Source organism: Pseudophryne corroboree, chromosome 9 (genome assembly GCF_028390025.1).
Source record: "Pseudophryne corroboree isolate aPseCor3 chromosome 9, aPseCor3.hap2, whole genome shotgun sequence".
Taxonomy (NCBI): Eukaryota; Metazoa; Chordata; class Amphibia; order Anura; family Myobatrachidae; genus Pseudophryne; species Pseudophryne corroboree.
In genome coordinates, this window is record NC_086452.1 from 59871056 (window position 1) to 59898126 (window position 27071).

General features: G+C 48.6%; 1 protein-coding gene across 1 annotated transcript; it reads left to right on the forward strand.

Annotated features, from left to right (window-relative positions):
* Positions 1-3684: 3684 nt before the first annotated feature.
* Positions 3685-19853, forward strand: PRDX1 (peroxiredoxin 1). The gene is made up of 6 exons (XM_063939400.1): positions 3685-3793; positions 8988-9103; positions 10275-10428; positions 16308-16430; positions 17316-17446; positions 19521-19853. The coding sequence occupies exons 2-6, from the start codon at positions 8998-9000 to the stop codon at positions 19604-19606; spliced, it is 600 nt and encodes a 199-aa protein (XP_063795470.1). The 5' UTR covers positions 3685-3793; positions 8988-8997; the 3' UTR covers positions 19607-19853.
* Positions 19854-27071: the final 7218 nt, after the last annotated feature.

The window sequence follows — 27071 nt, forward strand, 5'->3', positions numbered from 1 at the left end:
TTGGGGAGACAGAGAGAGAGTATGCCAGCACACACCAGAGCGCTATATAATGCAGGGATTAACACTATAACTGAGTGATTTTTCCCCAAATAGCTGCTTGTATACATATATTGCACCTAAATTTAGTGCCCCCCCTCTCTTTTTAACCCTTTGAGCCTGAAAACTACAGGGGAGAGCCTGGGGAGCTGTCTTCCAGCTGCACTGTGAAGAGAAAATGGCGCCAGTGTGCTGAGGGAGAAGCCCCGCCCCTTTTTCAACTGACTTTCTCCCGCTTTTTCTGGAATACTGGCAGGGGTAATTTTACATCTATATAACCTCTAGGACTATATATGATGTAGATTTGCCAGCCAAGGTGTCATATATTGCCCTCAGGGCGCCCCCCCCCAGCGCCCTGCACCCATCAGTGACCGGAGTGTGAGGTGTACATGAGGAGCAATGGCGAACAGCTGCAGTGCTGTGCGCTACCTTGGTGAAGACCGAAGTCTTCTGCCGCCGATTTTCCGAACTCTTCATGCTTCTGGCTCTGTAAGGGGGACGACGGCGCGGCTCCGGGAACGAACACCAAGGTCGGGTCCTGCGGTCGATCCCTCTGGAGCTAATGGTGTCCAGTAGCCTAAGAAGCCCAAACTACCACCTGTTAGGTAGGTTCGCTTCTTCTCCCCTTAGTCCCTCGCTGCAGTGAGTCTGTTGCCAGCAGATCTCACTGTAAAATAAAAAACCTAAATATACTTTCTTTCTAGGAGCTCAGGAGAGCCCCTAGTGTGCATCCAGCTCAGCCAAGCACAAGAATCTAACTGAGGTCTGGAGGAGGGTCTTAGTGGGAGGAGCCAGTGCACACCAGGTAGTCCTAAAGCTTTCTTTAGTTGTGCCCAGTCTCCTGCGGAGCCGCTAATCCCTATGGTCCTTACGGAGTCCCAGCATCCACTTAGGACGTCAGAGAAAAATTATTAGAATAATGCAAAGAAGATATTTATACTATATTATTTGTATTTTTCATATACCGTATTTTTCGGACCATAAGACGCACTTTTTCTCCCCAAAAATGTGCTGGGAAAAGTACATGCGTCTTATGGTCCGAATAATACATATGCAGAGCAATAAAAACCTTATGGAGCGCTCTCAATGCGCTGGGTGGGAGCGCACTGGGTGGTAGAGGCAGCAGTTATCGGGTGCGGGTAGCGGCGGGTCCTGTCTGCTGCTTTGCCGTCATCTCAGAGCCCGGCATCTGAGAGCGCGGCAGCAGAGCGCCTGCATCACGTGACTCCCCCGCTCCCTCCCCTCACCTCCTCCGATTCCTTCCTCAGAGTAGAGTGCTTTGGGCAGCGTAAACTGACAGGCAATAAAGTGAGTCCCCCCGCTCTCCCCCCCTCACCTCTTCCTTTCTCAGAGTGGTTAACGCAGGCTGAACGCGGGGAACCTGTGTTTACAGTGTGTGTGTGTGTGTGTGTGTGTGTGTGTGTGTGTGTGTGTGTGTGTGTGTGTGTGTGTGTGTGTGTGTGTGTGTGTGTGTGTAAAGATCTACTGCAATTTCAGCAAATGCCAAGGTTTACTCTTAAATATTTGCCATAATAAAGTGACTCCCCCCCCCTCAGTTTATTAAATATTATATTACACTATTTGGTTCAGAATATTTTTTTTCCTGTTTTCCTCCTCTAAAAACTAGGTGCGTCTTATGGTCCGAAAAATACGGTACTTTATATAGTCAAAACTCTGGCGTACAGTATATGTTAGTATGACAGGAAAGGTTCTGCCTCACCTGGCTCATCCCACCGCACGTCACTAATATTCACTATTTGTTATCCTGAAATGACAAACCGTGAAGTTCGTTCAGTGTGTACGCAGGATTGCGGGCCGCATACGAGATCTTCTCGTTGGCCATGCTGTACGGCCAATCAGACAATACTGTATGCAGCGGTGTGCAGCGTAATGAAGGACGGTACAAGGTATTGTTCCGTTGTTCATTACATTGTGTAGTGTGCAGTAGCGGATTTAATGTTAAGCAACAAAATCAGCCGTCTAGGGCCCGGCTAGTCCCAAGGGCCCCGTCTGGGTCCAGATTCTCTAGCGGCAAATCCAATCCACTACTGCTTACCAGTGGTAGTGCCGTCTGCCCGTAGTGTCAGCCAGTTCACCCGCTACCCGCCCGCCTCCGCCGGTTCTATGCTGTGGTCCATACTGCCGTTGGTCCCTTGTCAGTACCAGCCTCCCCCTCTTCCTAGCGCAGACGGTATCACGGACTTTATCGCCTACCTATGGACTGTTTTAGGAAGGGGGGCAAAATCGGTGTCTTGCTTAGGGCCCCGTGAGGTCTAAATCCGCCTCTGGTAGTGTGTACGTGCAATCTTGTATGGTCCGAGGCAGAGGGAATTTGTCCCAACTATTGGCATCATTGCCCTTCACTCTAGTGCAGTGGTCTCCAACCTTAATTGGAGTGTGAGCTACTTTCGGAAAATAAAACCTCTGAAGGAGCTACTCCCTCCCCCAAATGTGCGTGCGTTCCTGCAAAAGTGGGTGTGGCCTCACAACTACAAGTAATGTCTCCTCCGCATAGTGCCAGATACACAAATAATGCCCCTCAGCAGTGCCAGATATTCAAATAATGCCCCTCAGCAGTGCCAGATACAATGCCCCCACCAGTACCAGATACAATTCCCCCTGCAGTGGCATTAAAAATGCCCCCCGCAGCGCCAGATAAAATGCCCCCTGCAGTGTCCGATACAGTGCCTCACACAGTGTTAACACTTGCTGGATTCTTCTACTGCCGCCGGTGCTGCTCCTCCTGTATGAGGGACGGAAGGGGAGGAGAGCGCAGCGCGCGCCTCTCCTGTGAAGTCCGGAGAGCGGCTGCGGTGAGGGTGACAGAGTCTCCGGCGGCGGCGGCGGGCATTTAAAATATGGTGCTGGTAAGTGAGCCAATCAAAACTCGCGGTCCGGCAGCCAATCAGGTGCCGCCACTGCCGGTCCACGAGCTCTGATTGGCTGACGGCTGACACCATATTAAAAATGAAGGAAGGAGGAGTGCCAGTGACTGGCCAAGCCTGTGCGCTCTGTGAGCTACCGAAAATACTACGGCGAGCTACCGGTAGCTCGCGAGCTACGGGTTGGAGATCACTGCTCTAGTGTGTACCCGGTCTAGCTCTCATGTGGGATAGGACGAGACAGGCTAGCCTTCGCACCCCACACTCATCAATGAGCCGCTGTTTCAGTGGTTGTGGACCCCCTTCTGATATGTACTGACCGCTGCATACTGGGAACATGCCGTATAGCTTTTTTTTTTTTTTAATATATATGTGTAAAATAAAAGTTTAGTGTGTATGTTGTTTTACTGAGAGCACCTGATATATAATCCCCAGGGGTGTACCTACCTAACCTGTGAGGATGGCTTTGAGTGAGTCTGTATATTGCACCATCAGGATTAGATTGCTGTGAGCAGGAGGATGTGGTCCTTGCTCTGTGGCTAGTGACTGTATATACTATGTGATGGGTGTAATTCTGGTATCATGTCTCTGACCTTGATACTGGCAGTAATATCAGTAACACGGAGCCTCTTATACACCTCACAGTCTCTTCCTATTGCATGGACTGGAGAGATGTGAGATGCTCTGCAGAGAGGGTGGGGGTGAGATGCTCTTCACGGAGGGAGGGGTGAGATGCTCTGCGGGAGGGAGGGGAGGGAGGGAAGGCGGAGCCCCCGGACTTTGCCGGATATTATAAAGTGCTTCTAGCGCTAAGATCGCTTTCTCCTGAGTCCTGAATCCTGGCCGCAGCATCGACCGAGCTCCCGCAGCGCCATGTAAGTTACCGCCGCCCGCACCCTGCGTCCCCGGGTCACTGAGCTGCGTGTGGGTGATATGGGGGTCTCACCCGGAATGATAGTGTTAGCTCTTATGAGGTCAAGTTCATTCTCCTTCCTGTACCCTCTCCCCCGTGCCCCGGCCTTTGCCCCTTCATTCACTGACTGAGCCCTCTTCTCCATCGCCCCCCTGCCATTCCTCTGTCCATGTGCCTTCTCCCCTGCCTCCCTGTAGCTTATATATGTGCCCTCTCCACTGTCTGCCTGTGCCCCCCACCCCTTGCCTACCTATACCATGTACCCTCTCCTGTCTATGCCATTTGCACCCTGCCATTGCCCTCCATGTGCCCCTCATTCTCTGTGTGCCCTCTGTTCCAGCCTGTGCCCCCCGTACCTTATCCATGTGGTCTCCCGCTGCCTCTCGGTGTGCCCTCATCCCCCCCCCCCCCCCCGCCTGTGCCTTCCCTGTGTGCCCTCATTCCCCCCCCCTGCCTGTGCCTTCCCTGTGTGCCCTCATGTGGAGTGACCATATTATCCCTTTTTTCCTGGGATGCTCATGGATTACACAGGTTCTGTGGCTGGCTGACTTTAAGCCTACATTTCAGATGGATTACACAGAACCTGTGTAATCCATGAGCGTCCCAGGTAAAAGGGATAATATGGTCACTCCACAGGCTCATCCCCCTGCCTGCGCCTAACCTGTGTGCCCTCATCCCCCTACCTGCGCCTTCCCTGTGTGCCCTCATCCCCCTGCCTGCGCCTTCCCTGTGTGCCCTCATCCCCCTGCCTGCGCCTTCCCTGTGTGCCCTCATCCCCCTGCCTGCGCCTTCCCTGTGTGCCCTCATCGCCCCTGCCTGCGCCTTCCCTGTGTGCCCTCATCGCCCCTGCCTGCGCCTTCCCTGTGTGCCCTCATCGCCCCTGCCTGCGCCTTCCCTGTGTGCCCTCATCGCCCCTGCCTGCGCCTTCCCTGTGTGCCCTCATCGCCCCTGCCTGCGCCTTCCCTGTGCCCTCATCGCCCCTGCCTGCGCCTTCCCTGTGTGCCCTCATCGCCCCTGCCTGCGCCTTCCCTGTGTGCCCTCATCGCCCCTGCCTGCGCCTTCCCTGTGTGCCCTCATCGCCCCTGCCTGCGCCTTCCCTGTGTGCCCTCATCGCCCCTGCCTGCGCCTTCCCTGTGTGCCCTCATCGCCCCTGCCTGCGCCTTCCCTGTGTGCCCTCATCCTCCCTGCCTGCGCCTTCCCTGTGTGCCCTCATCCTCCCTGCCTGCGCCTTCCCTGTGTGCCCTCATCCTCCCTGCCTGCGCCTTCCCTGTGTGCCCTCATCCTCCCTGCCTGCGCCTTCCCTGTGTGCCCTCATCCTCCCTGCCTGCGCCTTCCCTGTGTGCCCTCATCCTCCCTGCCTGCGCCTTCCCTGTGTGCCCTCATCCTCCCTGCCTGCGCCTTCCCTGTGTGCCCTCATCCTCCCTGCCTGCGCCTTCCCTGTGTGCCCTCATCCTCCCTGCCTGCGCCTTCCCTGTGTGCCCTCATCCTCCCTGCCTGCGCCTTCCCTGTGTGCCCTCTTCCCCTGCCTGCGCCTTCCCTGTGTGCCCTCATCGCCCCCCTGCCTGTGCCCTCTGTGCACTTGTCTGTACCTGCTGGTTCTAGCACTGTCATATATCCCTGGGCCTCTGATGCTCCTTAGTACAAAGCCCCAGTGTTCCCATCTGTGCTCTCCAGGGGCTAGTGATGTAAGACTCTGCTCCATGTGTAATGCTGTATGTACTTATAGGGAGCTCTGAGGTGTCCCCTTTCCCAGGGAGCTCCCTCTGTAGAGAGATATGGGTGGGGGGGGGGGGGGGGTCCTCTGCTGCTGTGTCAGTGTATGAGGCACGTGGCCATATAGGAGGTATAGTCAGGGTGTGTGATTTGTGTTTCCTGTCCTTCCTCTTGTATAATGTGCTTATCTGTAGTGTAGTGGGTGGGTCCTGTATACACGTCGCACTGATCCTATACACAGTCTGCTTCTATGACATCTCCTGTGATATATAGTGTAACCCTTACATTGGCAGGAACAGGTTGGTTCCCTCTAATCATTGTGAAACACCTGGCACCTAATGTAAATGGGTAGAGGGTGAAGCAGGATATATGCTGTAAGGTGTTATAAATGATGAATAATTAGCTGACGGTATGAGGGAAAGGCTCTGTTCCAGGGAAGGGTGCAGCCCGTGGGGTGACCTGTGAGTAAGTGATGGTATACTAATCAATACTGCATACATCAGTATCTAGCTGACAGGGTAGCGATATGGCACAGGTCTCCGCCACTGGGCACCTCACATTCCCACGGGCATTCAGAATGGTAAATAGGACATTGTAAAATGAGTTTCAGTAAAGAATAAAAAAACAAACTGTAGATATTGAAAGTATAAGTTAATACATTTACACACATGGGGGGTACTTTGTAAAAACAAGTGGGTAATTCTGTGTCGTGCCAGGGTAGCGGACATACTTGGAGCGCCTATTGTCATACATGTGCCCTGACTTGGCAGCTCTGTGCTACAACAATTCGTGTTTCAGTTGGTGATGAGCTACAGATATTGGATATGGGGCGGATGTATTAAGTCTAGAGAATGGATAAAGCAGTGATAAGTGCAAGGTGATAACGCACCAGCCAATCATTATAAGATTTGAAAAATGACAGTTAGGATCTGACTGGCTGGGGCGTTATCACCTTACACTTATCACTTCTTTATCCCTTCTCCAGACTTAATACATCTGCTCCTGTGTCCTATTATACCCCTTTCACACTACCTTCCAAATTCCTGGATTTAGGTGGGTCTGATTGCAAACGACCCGGGACCAAGTCCCCCAGATCCACGGCTCTGCTTCCAGTCAGAGCCGAGACCTGAGAATTTGCCGGTGTGCTAGACAAGGCAATTTCCCATGTCTGAAAGAAGTATTGTCACTGCGCTGGGTTATTAAAGGGGGGCATACACACGGAGAGATCCGTATTTATAATCTAAGCAATCTGACTAGATTGCTTAGATTTTAAACACTGATCTGCCGTGTGTATGCCCCCCAGCGATAGCTGCGCATCGCTATCGCCCGGTGCTAGAGTGGCCTGCATGCAGGCTCAATCTAGCGGGTTGCTCACTTCGGCGCTGTGTGAAGTGAGCGCCCACCCACCCTGTCGTCTCCCCTCCTCGCTCAGCGCACATCGCGCTGTGCAGAGAGATGTGTGCTGAGTGGTCTGTGTTAAGATCGCTCAGCACACATCTCTCCCGTCAGTACTGGCCTTAAGTGTCCAAGGCTGAGCAAATCACTTTGTATTTAACCTCTCCACACATAGAAGCCAACCCTGGTAGCATCCCGTGGGTTATTTTTATAAAGCGCTACCTCCTATTTTTAATATTTATTACTGTTAAATTTGTCAAGAAATACTGGATGCAGAATTGTTCTAGACTTTCTTTTACACCCAATTACTGTATATCTGCTCCCTGCCAAGGACAGAGGCCTCTGTTCTATGGGGGAGATCAGCTTCACCCGGTCCCTATTTGGTAGGGTCAGGGTTGGCTGTTACTGGTGCCCTTTGGAATCCAGGAATGTATTGATGGTGAGGTGTATAGAAGTGCACTAGGGAGAGTTGTGAACATAAGTTCAAGTTAATCAATGACTTAAAGTGTTTAAGGTATTTGCACCATATGCAGAAGTGAGAGCAGAATCCTTGGATATGCCATGCCGAATAGTTATGTCATAACACCAGAATGATGTGATACTATTCACCACTTTGTTGGTTGTGACCTTGCGTGCAGAAGTATAATGGAAATATTTCTAAGTAGATGGTAGACACCTAGGTGGGGAATTCAATTGCTGGCGATGATCTCACCCGGCCAAATTCGCACAACGCCCACAGCACTCTGCGGCGGAAGGATCTCGTTCAAGTGTTCGCTACCCTGTTAGCATAGTGAGCACTTTTGAGCAAATATGGGTGCGAATTGGGCTGCCGTTGCCGGTAGTTAAACGGCGCAACATTTCAGCCCACAACGGAATCACTAAGCCGCCCCCCCCCCCCCCCCCCCCCCTTCCCCCACTGCCTAGTCTGAAAGAAAACATTGAGGATTCCAAAAATCCTAACAGGTTGTCTTATGACCTCAGCACCTGCCCTTTTGCGATCTAAGTTGGAAACCGATTTGCCTATGTGTTCCCGTTGGTGTTGAAACCCAGGGATGGAATACATGTATGCATGGTCTAGCTGAGACTTTTGCTGTAGTGCCAAGTCGTCTTCTGGCTGATCGACGCAGTCCCCACCGTCAATATACAAGTGAACGTATTGCACGAGAAACTAACTTCTCATTGGCTTTGTTCTGCTGGCCACCACGGAGGAAGACATACATGTGGCAAGAGGAGACCAGGGGCTTCTGCCAGTTCTCCCACCCTAACTTCATGGATCCATTATCTAGTCTGTCAGAAGATCTCAGGGTGGCTTTGCCTCTGTATAAGTCCCCATTTGTAGGGTCTGGACTTGAAGGTATGTCTGCCCTCTGGCTCCGCTTAGATTGTCTATTTACCAGATGACAGACCTTGTGTTTGACTATCCAGTCATCTGCTTTACAGTTTGCCTGTAGCTCCCAACAGTAAAATCTGAATCCTGCTGTTCTTTCTGGTTCCTGTAATACAGGCCTCTGTTTAAATGGTTTTCTGATGTCTAGCAAAAGACCTCCTATGGGTGGAACCCTGCATTGTGGTGGCTTTTAATTTTTTGTATTGGGGTCTATGACGCTGGCCAGAAGTGTCACCATTTGGTTAATGAGTTCAGACCGCCACATGTGCGCTGATGTTGTTGGGAGGGTTTGGGTTATAGCAATCAAAACATAGTGCCATTTAAATGGTCAGGGCAGAAGATTCTATAGGCCGATGTCCAGTTCTATGCAGCCAGCTCTAATAAGGGAAAATCCCCAACAGGTCATGTCAGGAATGAGGATTCTGTCTGTAAATGCAGGTGGGGTAATTACTGATCCAGCAACATAGAGTAACTCACCTGTGCCTCATTAAAGAAATCCACAAAACATGACCTGTTGGTGGGACTAGCGATAACTCCTGGTCTACACAATTTTATAAAAAGATATGTGCTCTATAATGTTATGTGCTGTTAGACTGTATTTGTAAAGTGCATTGAAAAAGTGTCTGTAAATAACCATTTTATTCCCGGTCATTTCCTTTAGACAAGTCAAGATGTCGGCTGGAAACGCTAAGATTGGGAAGCTGGCTCCTGACTTCTCCGCAAATGCTTTGATGCCAGATGGACAGTTTAAAGAAATTAAACTCTCAGAATACAGAGGTTTGTTGTACTTAAAGACCACTATTCCTTGGTAACTAAGATGCATATTATCCAGCCAAATACTGTGTATACTGATCAATACACTCCACCCGCTACTCATGAAACTGCATTATTCTGTAACTTAAATTGACTCCTTTGCCGATCTGCAGCTCTCTGGAAGGGAGGTGGGAGCTGATAAGTAACAATGAGTGAAGCTGATGGCAAAAAGGACATTATATTAACACACATCTGCCCATATAACTATCTATATATGATCGGAAATCTCATGTCCTGGGCTAAACATTACTGTACTCCACCTTCCTTGCCTGCAGTACTCTGCCGCAACGGCGACTGGACAGGAAAGCAGTTCTAGCCAGGACAGCAGGGTACAGTGTTTACCTGCGATTGTGCACTCCGTGAGTTGTTCCCTGGGTTGTCTGGTCACACGTGCTGCATTCCCAGTGGGATGACCCAGAGAACGACTGCATACATTTAAAATGTGGCAGGCAATGATACATTGTGCGGTTGTCCACTGCATTGTGTATGGGACAGTGCGATTTATTGTGCTGTCACTTGGTACACACTGTTTAGTGTGTACCCAGCATAAGGGTGCCTTGACAGTTTAACAGATTAAACCATGAATTTTAAAACTTGCACTGTTAGGATTCCTTGAGGACTTAAGCTTGGGAACCATTGTGTTAAGGGGTAACTGGCTATCTGATGCAATGGCTAGTGGTGCAGTAAAGTTTTGCATAGAGACTCTTTAAAAACAAAAAAGCCTTTGTAATGCACCAAAACTGCTGAAATGGTTATATACTATATGTTGCTAATATTGTAGAAACAGACGGAGAAATATCCTTCAAGGCAGCTCAATCTAAAGGTGTGTACTCACGGAGCGATATGGCTCAGCGAGGTTGACTATATAGTCAAAATCTCTAAAAAAGTTCGTACATATCGCTCTGTGTGTACACAGCGAGTGATAGCGATGCGCGTCCCCGCCAGGTCGCTATCGCTGGGAAAAATACTGTGCAGGCAAGTCAATTTTCACTGTCGCTGGAAAAGTAAAAACATCCCCCCTATTTAAATGATTGGTCAAAATCGCCCATAGCCAAAATCGCTTTGTGTGTACGGACCTTTACATCTGTTACTGTTAAACAGTCTTCTCAGTATTACTGTCCCTATTTACCCGCAGGAAAGTACGTGGTCTTCTTTTTCTATCCCCTGGATTTCACGTTTGTATGTCCGACCGAGATCATCAGTTTCAGTGACCGGTTGGAGGAATTCAAGGCGCTTAATTGTGAAGTTATAGGGGCGTCGGTGGATTCTCATTTTTGTCATCTGGCTTGGTACGTACTCCTAAGATCTCGATGCAGCTTTGCCTGAATCCATACCAGGATGGTTACGGAATTGATGGGTCCAACTAAACAGGTTTTCCCCACTGTTGGTAGCAGGGCGGCATTGACTACAGCAGACGCTGCCATTCTGAGTGGAGCCAATATTTCTCATTCCCCGTTAAATTGACAGTGGCTCAGCGAGGTCATTCATGCTTCCTTCCCTGACTGAAGGTCACACTACACTTCCATATTGATGCTGTCAGGCCATAAATGGTGACCGTTTTACTAGTGGATCTAATGGAAGGCTCAGAAGACTGACCGTAACAATATCACTTGCAGCAATTCTCCAGTACTATACATTAAGGGGTGTATTCAATTAGGGTCGGATCCATTCCGACATGCATTTGTCAGAATGGATCCGACAACCCCTATTCAAATCTCATCTCAATTTGTCTTTTAAAAGTCTAATTGAGATGAGGGACCCAGAGGGGGAGGGGGAGGGGGGGGGGGGGGGGGCGCGGGGGGACAGCTGCCGGCAGACGGAGATCAGCGCTGCAGGAGGATGTCACACAGCCACCTGACCTCACGGCAGTGTCCACCCGGCTCCAGCAAGCGTGACCTCACTTGCTGGAGCCGGGTGGACGCTGCCGTGAGTGGCGCAGCTGTGTGACATCCTGCTGCTGTGCTGTAGCGCTGATCTCCCCTATATGCCCGCGGCTGTCCCCCGTCTTCCTGCAGCTCTCCCCCACCCCTCCTCTCCTGCTCTGGGTCCGACATTTTTTTTTTATGTCGGACTGAGATGGTCGAAAAGGGGGCCAAAACCTGTCGGTTTTGGCCCCGTTTTCGACACAAGCATGTGGATCGGCAGCTATTCCGCCGATCCACGTGCTTTTCGACAAGTCGAACTCATCGACTTGTCGAAAAATTTTGGGTTATATTGAATAGGTCGAATCACGATTCGACCTTAAAGTAAAAAACTGACGTCTTTTCGACAGATGGCAGCTTTTGACTTCAATTGAATATACCCCTAAATGTTTTACCAGCTTCCATGCCGCCCTACATTCTGACCCGCTACTGCCCAGTCTCTGGCGTTCTAGTCTTGTGTAAAGATAATAGTGGAGTCTCTATATACTTAAAATGAAAGTACCAGCAAGGTCTCTTCCAGACGCTGCTTATTTAGCGTGAATCATCCACTGAATGAATAATCACGGGAATTATTTTGCTTAAGTGGATGGTGTTTGTTTTTCTGTTGTATCTGCTGCAATCTTGAGTCATGTACTGTCCCCATTACCTGGATTGAAGTGATAGTTAGCATTACACAAGCAGAACACAGGAGAGGTGCAGACATGACCAATATTTGGAGGCACAAAGCCAGTAAGTGATGACGCAAGTCCAGTGAATGAACAATGTGACCCTGATTTTAAAATGAGACGCTTGTTATGATTGGCTGATATGTTTAAAGCTAATTTTAATGCATTCTGCTCATTCACTGGCTGATTCACCCTATTCTCCAAGGAATTGCAGGGGATGGTTTGGGAAGCCAGGTGCTGAGGTCACCCATTCATTGCATCTTCCCATCTTGTGTGCTGCACGTCAGGTGAGAGGATTGCCCACATCTTGTAGTGTGTACCCTCAACCGCACATACTGTACAGGAGACCATCGTCTGACACCGTATATCATGCCGTCTTTCAGAAGATTGCATAGTGTACGGTCTGGGATTTAGTGAGATTGGAACAACCGTTGCATCGTTTCTTACATTGTATAGTGTGTGTGGCCAGCTTTATACACAAGGCTCCTGTTAAGGCCTGTACACACTGGCCGATATATCGGCCGTTCTCTTGAATGGCCGATATATCGCGGGTCCGTTGGCCAGTGTGTACGACCGATACGTCTGTGAACTTCGTCGTTCACAGACGTATCTCGTCGGCCCCGCAGCACAGTCGACGGCCAATATATCTAATGATATATTGGCGCGTCGCTGTGTGTGTACGGCGGTCGGCCGGCGGTGATTGACAGCTGAACTGGGCCGCCCAGTTCATGACGTCGGTCCCCGACGGATCGGGCAGTGTGTATGCACAGTACACTGCCCGATCCGTCCATATATATATCTGCAGATCAATTATTCTGCAGATATCTTTCCAGTGTGTACCCACCTTTAGGCTTCATTTAAAGGGAGGCGTTCAGCTGCCATATGTTACAAGCGAACAGTCCACATATTTAGTGCAGGTGGTATAGAAGCCCCATGCGCAAGCTATCAAACAAAGGATACTCTAGGAAGAATCCATACACCTCCCATCTAGCTATGTGCTGCCAAGGCTGACCTGCTCCCGAACAGCCAACATCCCACATGTGACAAATCACAGCAGTGTGAGTCTCTCCTCATTCACTCCTGGGTCTACTCCACTCATCACCCACTTACACTCCATTCTTTCATCATGCCAGGGCAGCAGATGGATGGATCACCAGGGGGTGTGCAATAACTAGGCCAGGTGTTAGACACTGTAAATCTGCAGAAGCAGCCAGTATTTACCCTGTATGCACAAAACATACATTTGCACTGCAATATGGTTTGTTTCAGGAGCAAATTGCTTTTATTTTTTTTGTTTTTAATTTTGCACCTAACTCTTAATCCATGCAGTCGATCTGATTAGCCACAATGATATCGTGGGTGCAAATCATCTCGGCGGCGGCACACTTTACTATGGCCCGAATTCTCACAAGTGCTTGCTGCCTCATAGGGCTCTGAGCACTTTGGTGCGAGATCGGGTGCCGTTGCTGGCATTTAAACGCAATGGCACTATTGCACACTTTGCAGGTAATAGGATTGACCTCCTATGTGTGTAGCAGGACTCCCCTTAACAGCTGATCCCAAACCTATAGCTAAATGTGGCTCCCCCCCCCCCCCCCCCCCCTTCTTGTGTTCTTGGTAATAAGAGGAATGCTCCTTCTCTCTCCCCTGAGTTCAGTATTTGTTTTCTCAGTTTAAGGGGTCTATTCATGAAGCAGTGAAAAGAGTGGAGAAGTGAGCCTGAGAAGAAGTTGCCCATGGCAACCAATCAGCTGCTCTGTACAAATGTATAGTATGCAAATTATAAATGTTACTTCAAATCTGACTGGTTGCCACAGGCAGCTTCTCCACTGGCTCACTTCTCCAGTCTTTTTTTTTTTTTTTTTTTCTTCTTCTCACTGCTTCATAAATAGACCCCCTATGTGCCCTAACGAATGCAGCCAGTTCGGTCATTACTGGTCATTGGAGGTGCTCCTTTTGTCCCCCATTCTCATTGGTTTTACCCTGATATGGAGGATTTGCGTTCCTCAGCTTTCAATAGAAAAGTCTGATTCCATGAAGTCTTACAATGTAATGATACATTCTACGTATAGATCTTACTGGTTGCTGTATCCAGGAAATAATAGTTCTGGGGCCATAGTTTCCTACTATACACCAAAGTTCTAACATGACAGAAATTTGTGTATTTACTTCTCTTGCTACAAATCCATTAATCTTTAACAAATATTGCTACAGGTGCTTCTCTCATTCTCTATTCCCTCCAGATACCACCCCCCCGTCCCCACCCTAACACTCACTTCCCTTGTTCTCCACTCTGCCTTGGAGTAATCCTTGACGCCTCCCTCTCCTTCAAATCACACATTCAGCACCTCTCACAAACCTGCCGTTTTCATCACAAAAAATATTTCGAGGAACAGACCCTTTCTCACCCAGGATGCTACAAAGTCCCTTATCAACTTCCTGGTCATCTCCAGATTGAACATAGAATAAAGAAGACTCTTGTTTGGGTGCACTCTTGTTAAATGTGTATTTGTCGATAATATTAAAACATATGTTTTAATATTATCGACAAATACACATTTAACAAGAGTGCACCCAAACAAGAGTCTTCTTTATTCTATGTTTGCTCTAGCTTTTTTCTGGGTGCACCACCAGATGGCAATAAGAGATTATCTCTGTATAAATGTATACTGGTTTATGTAAACACATGTAATTGTGTAATACTGGTGCGGAATCACCAACCTTCCTCATTTCCAGATTGGACTACTGTAATCTCATCCTGACTGGCAGGCCTGACTAAAGGCCCGCATTCACGGGCAGATGTGGGAGAGATGTTTGCTGAGTGAACCGCTCAGCACCGTGTGATGTGTGCAGGGGGGCCGCTCATTTCACCCAGCGGGTGAAACGAGCGACCTGCTAGATTTGCCTGCAGGCCAATCTAGCGCTGCACATTGCTATCGCTGTGGGGGGTACACACTGAGCGATCATGCTTAAAATCTAAGCAATCTAGTCAGATTGCTTAGATTATCGCTCCGTGAATACCCCCCTTAATGCCTTGCCACTCCAATCTATCCTCCGTTCTGCTGCCCGGCTCATCTTCCTCACAAAACGCACTGCGTCCACCTCCCCTCTCCTACAAGCATGTCTCTGGCTTCCCTTTCAGAATCCAATTCAAGCTTCTCACACTCGCCTACAAAGCCCTCACCCACTCCTCTCCCATCTACATCTCTGATCTGATCTCCCTTTACTCTCCCACTCGTCCTCTACTCTCTCTACTAATGCATGCCGCCTCTCCTGCCTCCAAGATCTTTCAGGTGCTGCTCCCTTTCTCTGGAATTCTCTGCCTCTCTCCCTCACTCTTTACCTCTCTACAAAACTTTGAAAGGGGCTTTCAAGTCCCACTTCACCAACCCCATTGAAATCTCATTCTAACCCTCTGTTCCACGCTCTGTCTACCCATCTGTCACCCTGACCTGTCTGCCCCTCCCCTTTAGAATGTAAGCTCTCATGATCAGGGCCCTCTTCCCTCATGTGCTTATCCTTTTCTTACTCTAATCTTCGACTCCACCAAATCCTGTTTTCTGCCACCCTGATGCTTATGTCAGTGTCATCTGCTGATGTAGCTATGTTTTTGTCACCCTGCACTTGTCCTATATTGTCAACTGTAAGTCGCGGTTTTCCTGTTTTGATTATTCATTTATGTACTCTGTAATTGGGTGCTGCGGAACCCTTGTGGCGCCATATAAATACAGAGGAGAATAATAATAAATACTCGGTCTGTGCTGACAGTAGTGCCTGTGTTTGTCTATACATAATTTGGGGCCCTGAACTAGGGATTTCACCATACTGATAGTATACTTTGACATCTGTGATTTCAGCAGCTCTTGAAGATTGCCTGCTGTCTTTGTTCCAGATGCTAATGTAACTTTATCCGCCGAATGACTACTGTAACTTATTCTCTGCTGCAATAAAAGGGTATCTGGTCTATAGAATTACACTAAAAAGGTCTACAGTCAATAGGTCAACCACTAATGGTTGACGGAGTCAAAAGGTCGACACATGTTTGTTTTTTAAGGTGTTTTACATTTTTTTAAAAATTGACTACCTTTTACTGTTGCCCTAATGACTGTCTATCTCTTGTATCACAACCAATAAGAGTACCATCACAAATAGCTATTCATCTAGGGCAGAGGTTCCCAAACGCGGTCCTCAGGGCACCCCAGCAGTCCAGGTTTTAAATGTATCCATGCTTGGCCACAGGTGACTTAATTAGCACCTAATTCAATTTGATTTAACCATCTGTGGACTGTTGGGGTGCCTTGAGGACCACGTTTGGGAACCTCTAATCTAGGGGCATCCTTGGCTCCACCAATGTTACATTACAGTGTATCACAAGTAAGGCACTTGTGTATATTTTGCAATACACGGGGATCTGCCTGCGCCTGTCCTAGTTTCTCAGATGGTTATCTTACTGGATTCGAGCCTCAAGTGCTCCTACAACGCTGTCTTGTCCCACGCTCTGTTACTTAGGAATGTGCCTTGTAAAATCTATGACAAGAAACCAGTGTCTGCACTTGTGTAATGTTCTCATGTCTCCCACAGGACCAACCTTCCCCGGAAAGACGGAGGTCTGGGCCCCATGAATATCCCCCTAGTGGCGGATTCACTGCGCTCCATCTCTAAGGACTATGGAGTGCTGAAGGAGGACGAGGGAATCGCATTCAGGTGACTGTGCAATGTTCTTCACAAGGAATGCTGCATGTACAGTGCCTTATCACATGTCGTACACAAGTTCTAATGCGGCCACAACTAGAGGGCTTATTGACACATGCAGTCTGCAGAAGATGTGTCTGTATGAGCGATGCACCTGTAGTTTCTCTGTTCATCAAATGGACATTGTGTTTGCAGTTGTGCTTACACACAATAGGACAATCTCCTGCGTGTGTCCAGGTTACACCATCCTCTGAGTCATGTGTATGCTGAGGGGATGCTTATTTCAGTTGCTTCTCTTGCACCCTGTATGGGACAGGTGTATCAGTAATGACAGCTGTCCTACGGGTAAGGGTAGGGGGTGGGGAAGTTAGAGATCTGTGCAACTCAGAACAATGATGAGTACTCTCATCAGACATCCATTCCCAGTCGGCATACAAATTGCATGTCAGTTGGAATCGGGCCCACTCTGAGTTGTAGAACAGACCCTTCGGTGTTGGATGTTTCGCATATTTTCTGCTTTACTTGGACCCTTCATTTGCATTAATAATGCTTATACACCTCAGATTTTACGATCTGCTAAAGTAAATTTGTAAAAGGAAGTGGTTGGTTTTGAGTCCTATTATAGTGTCTAATACAAGGTTTCCAAAACTGTTCTCAAGGCACCTAACGTAGTTTATAGATTATACAATTGTCTGAAAGATCCCAAACAAAAGCTTCATCATGAAGATCAAACACTTTAAGGCAAAATTGTAACACTACATCCTCCAACATATTTAATGCATTTTAATTGCTTGTTCATCTAGTTCTCCGTATCCATATTTGACCTATTAGCCTTTCTTTAGCTAAATAAAAAAGTTTATATAATCTTTTATCATTTGTCTCCTGATGTCGGTGCAGGGGTCTATTCATTGTGGACGAGAAAGGAATCTTGAGACAGATCACAATTAACGACCTGCCCGTTGGCCGCTCTGTAGATGAGACTCTGCGACTGGTCCAAGCTTTCCAGCACACAGACAAGTATGGAGAAGGTGAGTTGGGCCTGGCTGGGAGGAGGGCATAGGTCACAGGTGGATTCCTACACAAGGCTGAAAGTGTGGGCTGCGGTCTTACAGATGATGCTCCGTTATTCCTGGGTAAGGAGAACATGTATGTACAGACATCTGTTTCTCCAATGTCTCCTTCAGCACCAGGTACCCTGCCCACAACTCCCACCACCATTTGTTTTCTGCCATTGTCACCATCTTGTTGACATACTGGTAAAGATAAATACAAATACATACAAAACTGAGCCTTTCTGTGAGGTAAAAAACGTAGGGCAGCAGTTACACATTTATCACGTTATAGCTAATTTTATGTCTTCTACTCTGTGCTGATGTTTCTGGCTCGTTTACCTTCATAATCGTTTCCATAGAAATGTGCAATGCACCTGATGTGGGTGTAACTTGCAGGCGATTACTAATGACAGTACGTCTAGGTATGAGACTGGGGTGTGTTCTGCTTGCGGTCAGCATGACGGGAGGAGGCACTGTAGCAGCTCCTCAGGCCCTGGGTGTGCCTGCACGTCGTAGACAACGTGCAGAGCAGATGCTGCAATTACCAGTGAGCTAGAATTTCTCTCTAATCTTCCAGATACAGCTGAGTGTGGTGCACTGGTGACTGAAACGCTGGAAAGTCACTCTAATGGGGTAACCGTTGTCTATCAAGAGACCAACCTGAAATTAAACCAATTAATAAACCAATCCTGCATCCCCTGCCTGATCTCAGTCCTTTCTCAGTCGTGTACCTAGAGCTTCAGGTGAGGTGATTGTAATGGAGAAAATCATCCAATTTTCCCATCACCAACCTAAAGCCATCCTGTAAATACTGTAATTCGGAGCATATCTTTCATCAATCGGTAACGAATAATGAATTGGAAATGGCAAAGTGATTTTATTACTCTGGGAATCCCAGTGCACGGCTTTGGGGGACTGAGACTTTATTCCAATTAATCTCTTAAGTAGCATGTTTACCTCTCAACGGAATTATTAGACTTTCAGTGAAAGCCGCCAGACTGCCACTGTATAATACGTGCCCTCTGTCATAAGATGTGTTTTGATGTTACATATACACTCTTAATTAGTTGCCTAGTAACTTAATCTAGGGTATGGCAAGTTCATTTGGATATAAATCAGGACTACGTTATTAGTCTGTACTGGTGGAGAGGTTAGGGTCTGTAGTATATAAATGGGATGGGAGGCAGTTATGTGACACCGGAATCCCACCCCCTTACAGTTGTCATGCCGACTAAGAGGGACTATTCCCAATATAACCTGTGGCAAGCGCAGCTCACCACTGAGCCTGCAGCATGGCGAGTGCAGCAAACGTGCAAGGGGCTCCCCCCCTGCGTGGCATCTGCCAGCCGGGATTCTGGCGTCTGTATGGCAACTGGTCCTGCATACCCTATCCAATTGGATAGGGGGCCTACGCGATGCGGCTGATGCAGTTAGCCTTGGGTTGTGTTGTGCTCTCTTCTCCCGTTTAAAGTGCTCAGAGCAATTCTATGTGGGTGGGTAAAAGCGGACAATCCCACCCTCCCCCTCTTAGCATAGGAATAGGCTCTTCTCCGTATACCGCATACAGACTCCGAGCAGCTTAGTGGGGTGGTCTTCTGTATGCCGACTGACGGGATCCCGGCGCAGAGTATACCGGCGCCGGGATCCCGACAGCCGGCATACCGACACTTATTCTCCCTCGTGGGGGTTCACGACCCCCATGGAGGGAGAATAAAATAGTGTGGCGCGCCACCGTGCCCGTAGCGTGGCGAGCGCAGCGAGCCCGCAAGGGGCTCATTTGCGCTCGCCACACTGTCGGTAAGCCGGCGGTCGGGCTCCTGGCGCCGGTATGCTGGTGTTCTGCATGTTACCATGCAATGGCTTCCTCGTTCCAGTACTCAGATACTGCGATTCCAATATAATGGATTCATCCCTTCTCTTTACACACGTGTAATCCAGTTTAATTCATGTCTGCATTAATCTCCAATGAGAACTGTATTTGTGCCTCAGGCTTTTAAAGCTCCCTCCTTTAGTATTGGGGCCCCTCTGATAATTCATGTCTCTATTCCAGTCTGCCCAGCAGGATGGAAGCCCGGCAGTGACACAATCAAGCCAGACGTCGGTAAAAGCAAAGAATACTTCTCCAAGCAAAAGTAAAGGCAAGAAATGCTGCCCGTCGTAAGCAGTGTCTCGGCCCGGCTGCGTTCTTCCCGTGTATAGAAGTATTTTATTAGTCTGCTGTACGGCTGTGTAGATAAAGGTGTTTCTGTTAGGGTTACACGGACTAGAAGTGTGGGGAGTGACCCCTGCGGTGCCCGTCCACAGGTTGGCATTATGTTTGTGCTGTTCCCCTCGCCCTCAATGGGTTTTTGTAAAAACTAATTAAAGTTCTCTGTGTGAATGACCCTGTTTCTGAAAAGTCCTTGTTATACAGGCTGCGGATAATGAGGCACCCCAGCTGGGGCCCCGTGTATACTGCAGGGGATGAATCTTAGATCCTTATCCTCCATACTTGTGTATGCTGTCTAGTCTCACCGCTTACTAAATGCTAATAGTTGCTGACAATCCAGAAGTGGAAAGAAATGGAGGCATGTATACATTTTCCCAGGCCTGGCCAACCTGCGGCTCTCCAGCTGCTGTGAAACTACAAATCCCAGTGTGCCCTGTCAGTTTTGTTAGGGAATGCTAAACCTGTGGCAGGGCATGCTTGGGACTTGTAGTTCCACAACAGCTGGAGAGCCACAGGTTGGCCAGGCCTGCATTTTCCTATTAGTATTTACTTTGCAACAATATACTTATGTCTGCATTCTGAAGCTTCACCTGGTAAGTCTGGTGTTCTATGGCAGGCCTGGCCAACCTCCAGCTGTTGTGGAACTGCAAGTCCCAAGCATGCCCTACCAGTTTTAGCATCCCCTATGTAACAAAACTATGGAATGCTGGGACTTGTAGTTTCACAGCAGCTGGAGAGCCACAGGTTGGCCAGGTCCTGTGGCATTGTGGATGCTTAGTGAGCATCCCCATATAACAGGCCTGGCCAACCTGTGGCTTTCCAGCTGTTGTACTACAAGTCCCAGCATGCCATGCCACAGTTTTGCTATGAGCGTATGCTAAAACTGTGGCAGGGTATGCTGGGATGTGTAGTTTCACAACAGCTGGAGAGCCACAGGTTGGCCAGGCCTGCTATAAGCCGTGTCTAACACCCATCTCTTTAGGCTATAACTGTTAACTCCGAAATTGCCTCATCACCAATAAACTTTTTATAATGGCCGCTCAGAGGGGAGGAATGAGACCTGTAAATATTACATAGAAGTATGAAAGCATTTCTAGTATCTGGCCTAAAGTAATGAGTATTACTCAAACCCTTCTAATCCTCTGTATAAATGACGGCAATCTGCAGAGGAAAAGACCATATGCTGCTGGAGGGAAGGGGGGTTTAAGAAGCATTTTTCAGTCCCTACCTTAAAAAACTATAACTCCGTACCATTTCACCTTACCATTTCACCTTTCCTCAATTGTTCCTACACTTATAGGAATCTTACCATACTAATCCATTTAAACCGGGACACATGAGATACACAGATTCTGTGGCTGGATTAAAACCAGGTGACATGCAGGCCTGAAGTCAGCCAGCCACAGAACCTGTGTAATTTATGCATGAATTTGCATAGTTCATGAGTGTCCTGGTTTAAAGGGATAGTACGGTAAGACTACTTATATTTAATCCTGCTATCAACAGGGTAAGCGGGTAGGTGCAGTTAAGTGTGTGATGCCATTGACTGTAGTATATGCAGCTAGATATAGCCTCTCTGTACATATTACAGCCACAGGAAACATTGGCTTCTAGTCTAGTTTTTCCCGTTTTCTATGGCGTGGCCTTTCCACTTAGTACATACAGCACAGGACTCATCATTGCCCAATTAAATGAGATTATTCTAATTAAAGAGGAACCAGTATAAAGATGAGACTTAAACTGGCCATACACCTTAAGACTGGCATTCCCAACCTCGGTACTCGAGGCACAATAACAGTCCAGGTTTTAGTGATAGCCATGCTTGAGCACAGGTGACTTAATTAGTTTTTACTTAACCATCTGTGCTGAAGCCTGGATATTGCTAAAACCTTGACTGTTGGTGTGCTTGTGGACCAAGGTTGGGAATGCCTGCCTTAAGACTAGGCTTACCATGCCAGAGGTTCCCAAACACTGTCCTCAAGGCACCCCAGCAGTCCTGGTTTTAAATGTATCCATGCTTGGCCACAGGTGACTTAATTAGCACCTTTGATTAACCATCTGTGCTGAGCTATGGATATACCTAAAACCTGGACTTTTGGGGTACCTTGAGGATCGCGTTTGGGATCTATGTACCATACTATCCTTTTTAAACTGGGACACTTATGAATTACACAGGTTCTGTGGCTGATTACAACCAGGTGAAATGCAGGCTTGGAGCCAGCCACGGAACCTGTAACTCATAAGTGTGCTGGTTTAAAGGGATTGTATGGTAAGCCTACTTAAGACCACTGTTCCCAAATGCAGTCCATGCACACTAACAGTCCCGGTTTTAAGGATATCCATGCTCTGGTGATTTAATTTCTCTAACGTCCTAGTGGATGCTGGGGACTCCGTAAGGACCATGGGGAATAGATGGGCTCCGCAGGAGACTGGGCACTCTAAGAAAGATTTAGTACTACTGGTGTGCACTGGCTCCTCCCTCTATGCCCCTCCTCCAGACCTCAGTTAGAGTCTGTGCCCGGAAGGAGCTGGGTGCATTTTAGTGAGCTCTCCTGAGCTTGCTAATAAGAAAGTATTTTAGTTAGGTTTTTTACTTTCAGAGCGCTTCTGCTGGCAACAGACTCTCTGCTACGTGGGACTGAGGGGAGAGAAGCAAACCTACTAACTGCGGCTAGGTTGCGCTTCTTAGGCTACTGGACACCATTAGCTCCAGAGGGATCGAACACAGGAACTTAACCTTGGTCGTCCGTTCCCGGAGCCGCGCCGCCGTCCCCCTCGCAGAGCCAGAAGACAGAAGCCGGCGGGTTGAAGCAAGAAGACGTCAAAATCGGCGGCAGAAGACTCCTGTCTTCATATGAGGTAGCGCACAGCACTGCAGCTGTGCGCCATTGCTCCCATACTAACCCACACACTCCGGTCACTGTAGGGTGCAGGGGGGGGGGGCGCCCTGAGCAGCAATTGAGTACCTCCTGGCAAAAAGCAGCATATATACAGCTGGGCACTGTAATATGCATGAGCCCCCGCCATTATTTTTACACAGAAACGCGGGACAGAAGCCCGCCACTGAGGGGGCGGGGCTTCTTCCTCAGCACTCACCAGCGCCATTTTCTCTCCACAGCTCCGCTGAGAGGAAGCTCCCCAGGCTCTCCCCTGCAGACTCACGGTAGAAAGAGGGTGAAAAAGAGAGGGGGGGCACATAAATTTGGTGTAAAAACAATATATACAGCAGCTACTGGGTTAACACTAAGTTACTGTGTGATTCCTGGGTCATATAGCGCTGGTGTGTGTGCTGGCATACTCTCTCCGTCTCTCCAAAGGGCCTTGTGGGGGAACGGTCTTCAAATAGAGCATCCCCTGTGTGTGTGGTGTGTCGGTACGTGTGTGTCGACATGTCTGAGGTAAAAGGCTCCCCTAAGGAGGAGAGAGCAAATATGTGTGTGAGGGTGTCTCCGTCGACAACGCCGACACCTGTTTGGCTATGTGTAAGTGCTAAGGTGAATTTTTTGCACAAAAGATTAGAGAACAGACAGGAAATCTACCCATGTCTGTCCCTATGGCGCAGAGACCTTCAGAGTCTCACAATGCTCACTATCCAAAATAATAAACACTGATATCGACACGGAGGTTGACTCCAGTGTCGACTACGATAATGCAAAGTGACAGCCAAAATGGCAGAGAAGTATTCAATATATGATTATTGTAATAAAAGATGATTTGCATATCACTGATGACTCATTGTCCCTGACACAAGGGTACACATGTTTAGGGGGAAGAAAGCGGAGGTAAATTTCCCTCCTCTCATGAGGAAAGAGCGGGAATCTCCAGACAAGAGACTGCAGCTTCCCACAAAGAATTCTCAGGCAATATCCTTTCCCCACTAGGGCCAGGATGTGATGGGAATCTTCCCCTAGGGTGTCACGTTTGCACAGAAGGTAGCCCTAGCTATTCTCAGGGATCCTGCAGATAGCGTGCGCATTCTGGTACACTACTCAGACCGGCGATTGTGTCGGCATGGGTTTATAGCGCTGGGGCGGCGTGGAGGTACCTTATCAGCAGAAATTGAGACCCTTGTGTGTGTGTGTGTGTGTGTATATATATATATATATATATATATATATATATATAATATGAGATATGTATATATATATTAAAGATGCTGTCTTAAGAGATGTATATAATCAAACATGCCCAAAGAGAAATGAGTATACTGGGTCCTAGAGTCAAAGCTATGTCGATTTCTGCTTGACGTGTCCTGTAGAATATGCAATGGACAGATGATGCTGACTCAAGAGGCATATGGAAGGCTGAGGATTGTGTGGAGAAGGGTTCTCGGACCTGGTCTCCACGGCTATAGCTGGTAATTCGGATATTTTGCCTTAAATTCCTGCACAGCCTAGGAAAGCACGTCATTATCAAATGCAGCTTTTCGAACAAAGAAACAAGAAAGTCCGAGGTGCGTCCTTTCTTGCCAGAGGAAAGAAGCTGCACTGCACAGCTAGTTCCCAGGAACAGAAGTCCTCCCCGGCCTCTATGAAAATCCACCGCATGTCGCTGGGGCTCCACAGACTGAGCTAGGCCCGGTGGGGGCACGCTTTCGTAAGTTCTGCAACAAGTGGGTTCACTCCCTGTTAGATCCCTGGGAAATAGATAATGTGTCTCAGGGATACAAGCTGGACTTTGAGAAGATGCCTCCTCACTGACGGCCCTGCTGGCTTCCCCCCCACGAGAGGGAAACCGTGTTAACTGCAATTCACAAATTGTATCTTCAACAGGTGGTGGTCAAGGTTCCCCTCCTTCGACAAGGAGGGGGTTATTATTCGACCATGTGGTAGTCCCGAAACCAGACTGTTCGGTCAGACCCATATTGAATTTAAAATCCCTGAACATATACCTGAAAAGGTTCAAGTTCAAGATGGAACCGCTAAGAGCGGTCGTTACAAGCCTGAAAGGGGGAGATTTTATCGGGACTCGGGACATAAAGGAGGCATACCTTCATGTCCCCATTTATCCACCTCATCAGGCGTACCTCAGAATTGCGGTACGGGATTGTCATTACCAATTTCAGACGTTGCCGTTTGGTCTCTCCACGGCCCCGAGAATATTCACCAAGGTAATGGCGGGAATGATGGTGCTCCTGCGGAAGCAAGGTGTCACTATTATCACGTACTTGGACGGTCTCCTCATAAAAGCGAGATCAAGAGCAGTGGCTGAACAGCGTATCACTTTCTCTGGAAGTGTAACGGCAAAACGGCTGGATTCTATATATTCCAAAGTCGCAGTTGGTTCCTACAGCTCATCTGCCTCTCCTAGGCATGATCCTAGACACAGACCAGAAAAGAGGTTTATCTCCCGATAGAGAGAGCTCAGGAGCTCGTGACACTAGTCAGGAATCTATTAAAACCAAAACAGGTGTCAGTGCATCACTGCACTCGAGTCCTGGGAAGGATGGTGGCATCATACGAGGCCATTCCTTTCGACAGGACCTTCTAATGGGACTTACTGGACAAAGTGGTCCGGATCACATCTTTAGATGCATCGGTTAATCACCCTATCCGCCGGGGCCAGGGTGTCTCTCCTGTGGGGGCTGCAGAGTACTCGCCTTCTCGAGGGCCGCAGGTTCGGCATTCAGGACTGGGTCCTGGTGACCACGGATGCAAGCCTCTGAGGGTGGGGGGCAGTCACTCAGGGAAGAACTTTCCAAGGGCTGTGGTCAAGTCAGGAGACTTGCCTTCACATCAATATCCTGGAACTAAGGGCCATATACAACGCCCTAAGTCAAGCGGAAACCCTGCTTTGCAACCAATCGGTGCTGATCCAATCAGACAACATCACCGCAGTGGCTCATGTAAACCGCCAAGGCGGCACAAGGAGCAGGGTGGCGAGAAGCCACCAGAATTCTTCGATGGGCGGAGAATCACGTACGAGCACTGTCAGCAGTGTTCATTCCGGGAGTGGACAACTGGGAAGCAGACTTCCTCAGCAGGCACGACCTACACCCGGGAGAGGGGGGACTTCATCAAGAAGTCTTTGTGCAGATTGTGGGTCGGTGGGAACTGCCACAGGTGGACATGATGGCATCCCGCCTCAACAAAAAGCTACAGAGGTATTGTGCCAGGTCAAGAGACTCTCAGGCGATAGCTGTAGACGCACTGGTGACACCGTGGATGTTCCAGTCGGTTTATGTGTTTCCTCCTCTTCCTCTCTTACCCAAGGTGTTGAGAATCATAAGGAAAAGAGGAGTGAGAACAATACTCATTGTTCCGGATTGGCCAAGAAGGACTTGGTATCCAGAGCTGCAAGAAATGCTCACAGAGGACCCATGGCCTCTGCCTCTAGGGCAGGATCTGTTGCAGCAGGGACCTTGTCTGTTCCAAGACTTACCGCAGCTGCGTTTGATGGCATGGCGGTTGAACGCCGGATCCTAGTAGAAAAAAGGGATTCCGGATGAGGTTATTCCTACGCGGATAAAGGCTAGGAAGGACGTGACGGCTAAACATTATCACCGTATACGGCGAAAATATGTTGCTGGGTGTGAGGCCAGGAATGCCTCTACAGAGGAATTCCAGCTGGGCCGTTTCCTTCACTTCCTACAGTCGGGAGTGACTTTGGTCCTAAAATTGGGGTCCATTAAGGTCCAGCTTTCGGCCCTATCCATTTTCTTTCATAAAAAAAAAACTAGCTTCTCTACCTGAAGTTCCGACGTTTGTAAAGGGAGTGCTGCATATTCAGCCCCCTTTTGTGCCACCAGTGGCACCTTGGGATCTTAACGTGGTGTTGAGTTTCCTGAAATCTCACTGGTTTGAGCCACTTAAGACCGTGGAGTTAAAATATCTCACGTGGAAAGTGGTCATGCTATTGGCCTTAGCTTCGGCTAGGCGTGTGTCAGAATTGGCGGCTTTGTCATGTAAAAGCCCCTATCTGGTTTTCCATATGGACAGGGCAGAATTACGGACTCGTCCGCAATTTCTGCCGAAGGTGGTGTCATCTTTTCATTTGAACCAACCTATGGTGGTGCCTGCGGCTGATCGTGACTTGGAGGATTCCAAGTTACTAGATGTAGTCAGGGCTTTGAAGATTTATGTAGCCAGAACGGCTGGAGTCAGGAAAACTGACTCGCTGTTTATCCTGTATGCATCCAACAAGCTGGGTGCTCCTGCTTCAAAGCAAACTATTGCTCGCTGGATCTGTAACACGATTCAGCAGGCTCATTCTGCGGCTGGCTTGCCGCCTCCAAAATCAGTAAAAGCCCATTCCACAAGGAAGGTGGGCTCTTCTTGAGCGGCTGCCCGAGGGGGCTCTGCATTACAGCTTTGCCGAGCAGCTACTTGGTCGGGTTCAAACACCTTTGCAAAGTTCTACAAGTTTGATACCCTGGCTGAGGAGGACCTGGAG